Source organism: Denticeps clupeoides, chromosome 3 (assembly GCF_900700375.1).
Source record: "Denticeps clupeoides chromosome 3, fDenClu1.1, whole genome shotgun sequence".
In the NCBI taxonomy this organism is placed as follows: Eukaryota; Metazoa; Chordata; class Actinopteri; order Clupeiformes; family Denticipitidae; genus Denticeps; species Denticeps clupeoides.
This window is the reverse complement of record NC_041709.1, coordinates 1,388,965-1,397,629: the sequence shown is the minus strand read 5'-3', so window position 1 is coordinate 1,397,629 and position 8,665 is coordinate 1,388,965. Positions and strand designations below refer to the sequence as shown.

General features: G+C 50.1%; 1 protein-coding gene across 7 annotated transcripts in view; it reads left to right on the top strand.

The window, feature by feature from the left end:
• exd3 (exonuclease 3'-5' domain containing 3) overlaps positions 1–8,161 on the top strand; it is a 30,117-nt gene extending 21,956 nt beyond the window's left edge. For 5 of the 7 annotated variants that reach the window (XM_028971237.1, XM_028971239.1, XM_028971236.1 and 2 more), the window contains exons 20-21: positions 7,195–7,261; positions 7,342–8,156. In XM_028971237.1, the coding sequence (XP_028827070.1) occupies positions 7,195–7,261; positions 7,342–7,886 (612 nt within the window). In that variant the 3' untranslated portion in view covers positions 7,887–8,156. Of the gene's footprint in view, positions 1–7,194; positions 7,262–7,341 lie in introns of those variants that run through there. The other 2 variants (XM_028971240.1, XM_028971241.1) reach the window with 2 other exon arrangements.
• Positions 8,162–8,665: the final 504 nt, after the last annotated feature.

Here is an 8,665-nt window from a genome sequence, read left to right as displayed (position 1 = left end):
TTCGTTTACATAGTTGGGGTCGAAGGCGCACGTTTTCGATTTAAACTAATTTCAAATTAAGCATTTCGTTTATAAATCCGAAATTATATCTACAATATGCACATCAAATAGTAAATGTAAAAATGTAATGTAAGAAATGTCAAATGTACATCACATGACCACAAAGTCCCTGGTTCAAACCCCACTTGGTACCACTGTGCTCCTGATCAACACCCTGAACCTGAGAGACAGTGGTGGTGAAGCAGTGGACCCGTAATCAGAAGAACCGCAATTGCCGGCTCCAATCCGAACCACCAAAGCCCCGTCCCCACACGCCGCTCCCCGGGGCTCCTTTCACGGCTTAAAAGCGGCGGACACATTTCGCTGTGTCACCGTGTGCTGTGCTGCACCTCACTTTCACTAACTACTGACGCTGTGCATGGCAATGCTGACTGGGCTGTAACTTCTGCTCTTCTGCCTTCTTCTTCTTCTCCGGTGAGGGAGGTGGTGGCTGTTTAATACATTTATTATAAATAGCCGAGTCTCAGGCATGGCCACACCAGTCCTTTTCCGACTCTCATGTTTGACATTTTATGGTTTATTCGTGGCGAATGGTTGAATTGTTGTGTAAAGTGCGCAGGGCCGTCCTGCGGGGTCCCGTTCTTAAGCCGGTATTTACTGTTCCTGTTTCGCTCTTTGCGGTTCCTGCTCTCGGCCGCTTTGAACTCCGCATGACAATGAGTCCGGGCCCATAGCACCGGCCCGCCGCCGCCACGCCTGAGGTTGTTTCTGATTGTCAGGCTAATGGGGGCCCATTGGTCCCAGTGATGTGAGAGAGGGGGCATCTTCCTCCCCCCTCCGCCTCATCCTCCTCCTATTCCCTTTCATTTCCCTCGTCCCACACTGTCTAAGGTGACGAGACAGGCGGTGTTACCTGTCTGCCGGGATAAAGAATGGGGGGGGGGGGGGGGGGGAAGACTCCCCAGGAGAAAATTCCTTTCTCCCTCCCACTCTTTCATTCTCTTTCGCTGTCTCTTCTCTTCGTCTTTCACCCTCTCCTTTTTCTTCCTGTCTATTTTGGTGAACTCGTCAGCCGGTTCCCACAGAGCGGTTCCCATGGTTATCGGGCGCGAGATATCGGAGGGGACTAGGGCTTTAAGGAGAAAGACGAGAGCTATGCTCAGAGATAGCAGGGTCTGTCACTGGATTGGGGTTGGGGGGGTTTGGGGGGGGTGGTCTATCTCCCAGGGATATCAGTACAGGACTGTGTGTGAGAGAGAGAGAGAGAGAGAGAGAGATAGGCCTCTGCCGAGGTGGGGCGGGGCGGGGCGAGGCTCGCCGGCCCTGATCCAGTTCCCACACTCATAATTACTGTGTCACTGGAGACCGAACGGGACCGCCTCCGGCCCCGGGGGGTTGACTGGGGCCGGCCTGGGGCAAGAGAGGAGGGGGGGGGGGCAGCGCAGAGTGGCCGAGGGGTTAGCGGTGGGGTCTCCGACTCTGGAGCGCTCTCAGCCCCTCTTACTCCTGGCTCCGCCTCACGCCTTTACACCAAAGGTGACCCCCCCTCCACCTCCACACAAAATCCTAAATACCCCCCCCGGGCTGTTATTCACCATCTTGTCCTGGTTTCTTTTAAGCCCCCCCCCCCCCCCCCCCCCCCTCTTCCTCACACTCGTTCCCTTTTTTCTTGTATTCCCCTGCATGGCGGCCAGGTCCCCGTGTCCTGCGACGTCTCCTAGACAGCGCGCTCATCATTAGCAGTGTGTGTGTTAGTTTGTGGCCTTCCCAATTACAATCGAGGTGTGTGTGTGTGTGTGTGTGTGTGTGTGTGTGTGTGTAGTCAGCAGAGCTTTTTTTATTTGTTTGACAACAGCATAAATCCGGGTCCCCTGTTGATTCGTGTTCGCTGTGGTCTTATGCAACATCTCGCCGCCGTGTCGCGTCAGACAGGAGTCGCTGGGAAACTCGGGCGGGGCCACTGACCGGACGTGCACAGGTCTGGGAGCAGTTCCCGCGTCTCCCTTCTGGCCAGTAGCGTTACAAGGAGGAACATGGGAACTGACACCTGATCAGTAGAACTGCTCCTACCTGTTCCCGTCCCACGGTTTTCTCAGGGATCGGCTCCTCCAGGCGAGCACCATCAATATTTACAGTTGGGGATGAATCACGGAGCTTAGCAATAACATTCCGTGAATGCTTGTGTGTGTGTGTGTGTGTGTGTGCAATACAGTGACACGAAGGAAGGAGGGAGAGGAGTGTGAACCCCGCAGCAGTGGGTTTGCACAACAGAATCATTTCAGGCTCCCGTGACGAATGTGTTGGCGATGGGCCGATTGCCATAGACAGCCTGAAGGGATGGCACCACCGACGCCTCTGTGACCCCAGCACCACCCTGTTGACCCCTCTGACTGTGCCTGGTGGAGATGTCTGTGGTGGGAAGACAACATTTATTTAATTTTTTTTATTTTTCCACACATCACATAAAAAAGTCTGAGAAGGTGGAAAATCCTTCATTTATTTTCTTATTACATTAGCCTGAAATGACGGTTAATAACATTTTATAGCCTGGGAATGTGTCTTGATTCAGGAGCTGAATCCTTCCTAGGCCGGCAGTGGTGGCCTAGGTTGCTGGTTCGAATCCTGAGCCGCCTTTCATGGCTGCCCCCTGCTGATGTCTGGTTACATGCAGAGGACACATTTTGCTGCGTGCGCTGTGCTGCAGTGTGTCACAATGACAATCCCTTTTGTGGATCTCATTTTTTGAGATCTGGCAGCCTTGTTGAATGAGATTTTCTAGCCTTCAGGTAATTGCAGCGTCTCCAGCCGTCCATTAAGCCTCGCCCTTTAAATTCCTACTGCACACACGCGACTAATATTTCCTTGCTTATTTTTTTGTTGCTCTAAAGTAACATGCGATTCCTCCTCCGACATTTCCTTTGTTGCAACTATAGTGGTTTTTGCCGGCCTGTCTTAATTTTAGTCGACTAAATGTCTGTGCATTTTAGTCATATTTTAGTCAGAATTATCCATGAAATATTTTAGTCTACTTTTAGTCTGACATTATAGTCTAATTTTAGTCAGTGAAAATTGCATATGTATAAATTGCCTCCCTTTTTTTTTTAAAAATCTATTATTATATTATTGTTACCTTCCAGGCACGGAAAACGCTCTGATTTCTTCCATGTTCCTCGATCACAGATTCTGTTTTACTTTCCACTTCATGTAGAGAAGGTGCATCTAAAGATCGCTTCGCCGTGTTCTCCCAGCGTTCCGCTCGCTCATCAGAAGTATCCTGGATTCAAATTAATGTCGGGATTGCGGAAGTGACATTGTCTGAAGTGAAAGTGAAGTGATTGTCATTGTGACACACTGCAGCGCAGCACACGGTGCACACGACGAAACGAGTCCTCTGCTTTTAACCATCACCCTGAGTGAGCAGTGAGCGGCCATGACAGGCGCCCGGGGAGCAGTGTGTGGGGACGGTGCTTTGCTCAGTGGAGCCTCAGTGGCACCTTGGCGGATCGGGATTCGAACCAGCAACCTTCTGATTACCGGGCTGCTTTCTTACATGCTAATAACGCATGGGTGGTAGTGGCCTAGTGGGTAACACACTCGCCTATGAACCAGAAGACCCAGGTTCAATCCCACTTACTACCATTGTCCCTGAGCAAGACACTTAACCCTGAGTGTCCCTGTAACTACTGATTGTAAGTCGCTCTGGATAAGGGCGTCTGGTAAATGCTGTAAATGTAAATGTAACGCGATTAAACAAGAGGAAATCATGTTTGTTTTTTTTCAATCAATTTTTATATTGTAAACCGTCCTTCATTTTGTTTTTATTTGTCAGAAATATTACATGGTAGATTTTATTGTAGCTGTCGCCACAAAAACAACACTAGTTGGAACAGCCACGCTATTGAGGGGGAAAAAAAAGTGAATTATGGGCTGTGACGAATCCTTCTCTGCCTGGGTGAAGAAGGTTGCATTTTTTGACGGCGTTTGAAGGACACTTATGAAGTGGAAACGTCTTCGGATTACATCACCTCCAATCTTCAGATGAATCTTTTTCAGATGTAAGATGTTGGTGCCCAAGTTGAGACATTTCCTCAGGTTTGTCTAGGGATCCATTAAGTGCAGGTAAGAACCTGTCAGAACGTCTTGTTCAGAGGCTCTGAAAACAAGAATACGAATGCGTGTAGCGTGTGGACGTTCTGTGAAGATACGGGTTTTGTTCACCGATGTTCCTGACATTATTTTAATGAAGTCCCTTCTGTGGAAAGTTGCACGAAGGTCACCGCAGGCTACTTGTTGAGAAGCCATTTTTGAGGGGCACTTGTTTTGTGTTTGCCAGCAGCCTGAAGGGAGCTATTATAGTTCTGGTTCTCGAGAGAGAGAGAGAGAGAGAGAGAGAAATGGCAGGGGGGGCGAGCGAGCTCAGAATGAACTCCCTGTGCGGAGGGAGCCTTTTTCCCGCTCCCCGTGTGGTGCTGAGGGGGACCATTATCCCCGCCCTGGGCCGTCCTGAAGGGCTCAGGTCACTAAGAGGGCCAGCAGTCGGTGGAACCCCCGCAGCTAAGCCCCGTTCCTCTCGTTCCGTCCAGCCGCCCGGCGAGGAACCAGAGCTCGGGAAAGAAAAGCCACACCAGAGCCCACCGGCCACGGACACTGCCATCAGATCACGGCCACCTCAGCCGGGCCTGACAGTGTGGGAATATGGGACGGATTGCCTACCGGAGCTGCGGTTTTGCCATATGCCAAACAAGTGACTCTGTGTCTCACGCTTTATTATTATTTTTTTTTTTCGTCAGAATGATTTGTCTATTTCTCTCGGCGCGAGTGTGGCTCACGTTACGTAGACTCCAGGCGAGCCACACACACACACACACACACACACGTGAGGTCCCCGGCTGCTCATCCATCTTGGGTGTGATGTGTGTGTGCGAGTGCGGCGAGAGTGCGGACCAGGGGCTGGGAGAGGGAGCTGCCCTCCCCGCGGTTCCCACGCTGGGGCTCGCCATTATCTCACCTGACACAGCTTCAGTTTGAATCAAAGCGCTGCGGCCCCGTTGGCCGAGGGCCGGTCACGTGACCCGCTGGCAGCCGAGGCCCGCCCCCAGTGTGCAGTTGAGGATTTTCCCATGGGAGCGGCCTGGAGAGAGAGAGACAAGGGGGACTGTGTGTGTGTGTGTGTGTGTGTGTGTGTGTGAGAGTGTCGGAAAGAGTATTTTCCCTCCTTCCCCTCCCCCCATGGCGCGCTCTATCTCCCCCTTTCAATCTCCCACTCTTTCTTTTCCACCTAGCTCGCCCAATCTGATTCAGAAAGAAAGGTCTGATGGCCGTTGCTCCCACACCTTGCTGCGGCCTCGGCGCGTACGTGGCGCAGGCCGCTATACGCGCTGCCTCTCGTGTTCGGCCAGGTCACTCGGGAAACGCCACGCGGCTTGGACGATCGGGGCCGACCGCGTTCGCTTACGAAAGTTCCGCCCGCTTGACGTTGGACGTTTTTTCTTCCCAGGCCGACCGCACAGGTCCTGGAGCGACAAAAACCTGTACTGAGATCTGAGTCGCCGTGAATGGGAACGATTGTGGGTGCTTGGCGCCTACATACGTTTCTGCCACAGGGGTCGGTCTGGTCGTGGTCTGGGGTGTGTGTGTGTGTGTGTGTGTGTGTGTGTGTGTGTGCAGACATGCTGGTTTGAAGAAGGACAAACAGGAATGAGAGTCTGGAAAGGTACGGGGGCAGGTTTTGACTTGTTCTGGCATGGGAACCTTCAGAGTTGGGTAAATAGTTGCCTGTGTTTTTGTGTGTCTGCGGTGTGTGTGTGTGTGTGTGTGTGTGTGTCTGTCAGGGGGAAGAGATCAGTGGAGCTGCAATGCGGAGAGCGTGAGACGGAGCAGCAAGGGTGGCATAGAGGGCACCTGTGTCTCACACACACACACACACACCACACACGCACACACACACTCTCTCTCACGAACGCACATATGGACTCCTGCCCTGCAGCATGTGTGCTCAGAGACATTTTAAAAGAAGCACATCTGCACTCTTTAAAACTCCTCCTTAGTTCTGCTGCTTTTATTATTATTTTTATTGCAGCACACATTCATATTTTGAAATCCATGCGCACACACACACACACACATATATATATATATATGCATAATGTGTATGTGCAGCTTCATTCAAATACATGATTATTTATAACCTTCTATAAACTACTGATCACGTTGGAATTAAATATTTTAGTTGTCATTTATAGTTCAATAATGTTACAAATATTTCGAAACAACTAATAACAGAAGTTTATAGCCTCTACGCTGAATTAATCAGTTAATTCAATTGATTTGGTCATTTGTGGTCATTTATATGTGGACTCCACTCAGTGTGACCAACTATTTCAGGCATTCTATCATGTGACATGCACAGTGGTGTCAGAAGTCAGGCAGATAAAGTTATTTAGAATCATTTAGATGATTTCAACTTGGCTGCAATTAGCCATTTAAAGCCATTATAGGCTTTAACCCAGTTATGTTGCATCAGGATAGGCATTCATTGCGGTTCTTCGTGGAACCTGCCGTGCTGAATGGTGAGAACCGTGATCTGGATGTTCGTAGATATAAAAAGGCTGAGGAGCGTGTCGCTGTCGGTCTGCGAGCGTGATTGATGGCTGTCCCGCGTAAGGGCGGAGTGTAGGTGCGCCGAAAGGCCTTTTAGCGCCGCGGTGCCGGCGGTCCGGGGTGGGAACAAACACACTGGGGCCTGTGTTGGTAAACAGGACACTGGAGGGGGGACAAAAGCCACAGTCCGGTGTGAAGTCGAGCGAGGCGCGAACTCTGCCCTCTCACCTCCTACCCGGGGCCGACTGGAGACTGTGTGTGTGTGTGTGTGTGTGTGTGTGTGTGTGTGTGATTTACGAGGCCCCTGCAGAAGACCTCTGCATGTTATGGCTCTCCGACTCTGGAGTTCACACCTCATCTGTCTTACTGTCTGTGGCCCAGCGCTGAAGCTCCGGCCCCGTTCTGCGATGTTGATTCCATCTGTGTTCGGCTTTCGCGCACACACACACACACACACACACACACACACACACCCATGTCTGGTTTATAGATGGCACTCAGCGGGGAGTTTCTCAGCCCCCCAGTGTGAATAGCACCCGATCACGATACGAATGTTCGTCTGGTTCTAACGTTCTTCTCCGTTTGTGTTGGAAGGCCTGTAACAGCAATGAGTACCTGAGGTTGTCCAGAGAGGAAATGACTCGGATACTGAAGGAGAAAGGTTGGTGCGCCTGTCCCTCAACATCGGCGTGGCACTTCCTGTTTCGCTTCGTTCAATTCTTCTGCCCTCTCCCGCTCAAGGTTTATTGAGGGACCAGCCACTTACCTGTGAAGAGGTCTGGGACGATCCGGATGAGCCCGTGGCTTCCTACAACAGCAACAGGGACCCCAGGGGACCCGAGTTCACCCCGCACTGCCGCTGGGCCCCCCATGCTGACATGGACCCCCGGACCCTCACCTTCCCCAGCGGAGCCGCGCTGCAGTTTGAGACGGTGCCTCCCGGCCTGATCTCCAGAATCCCGGAGTACTTCATCTGCACGGGCTGCGGCAAGGTCTTCTGGGAGGGAACGCACTTCGACCGGGTGCTGAGACAGTTTGAAGAGGTCCTGCATGTTAGCGAGGACAAGGTGTCCATGGGAACGTGTGTGACCTCACAAGAGTCACCGCGGCGCTCCAGGTGTAAAATGAGGCTGAAACGCTTGTCCGTCATGTTCTGGGTGTTCATGGTGACAACGTGGGCTCAGCGCCCTTGTGTTCTCAGCGCTCTTGTGTTCTCACCGTGGCCCTTTAGCCTTTTCTTCACGTCGGTGATGTTCTGTACATTTTCTTTTTTAATTACCCTTTAGAACTTGTGAAGAAGGTTCCGTTCTCCATTCTTGACCTTGTTTGGCTGTACGATTTGTTTTTAAAAGTTCAGTCTGTCCAGTTATTTTCTTACAGACACTGATCTCCGGCCTCTTATCCTTTTTTTTTGGTTTTTTTGTTTTAAATGTATTTTACAGACATTTTGAACTTGCACCAAAAGTCGATTAAATGATCAACCGCGTGACCAATTGCATCTTTGTGTTTTTCATATTCATATTTCATATTGTACAATAGGAACGCTGGGTTTCACAGGTCCGGCTGGTCTTCCAAACATACGGTGGTCAAACCCTCTATTACTTCACTCCCACGTTGCGACTGGGAGACCACAGGCAGTGGCACTGCTCTTTCTTTTATGGCTCTTTCTCTCTTTTCTTTAAACATTGTAAAAAAAACTGTAACTCATTTGCACACCTTCACCCTACCAGTTACACATATTTTATGTTAAAGACGTAAAAGTGTTTGCAATATTTGCATATTGGTTCATTGTTTACTCGCAACATTTGCAATACTGTGGTCTGTAGCAGTTGCAGAAAGCATTTCACTGCACATCATACCGTGTATGACTGTGTATGTGACAAATACAATTTGAATTTGATTTGGAATTTGAATTTGAAATGCGCCAGCTTCCATTTTCTGTTAAAAGAGGACGTGTGTTTTTCTTTATATAAATGCAAAATCATTTTATTTATGTTGTGCTAGAACGCTGATGCAAACTGTTACTTTGCATCTGTTCCTTATTCCCCTGATGTCTTTGATTTTA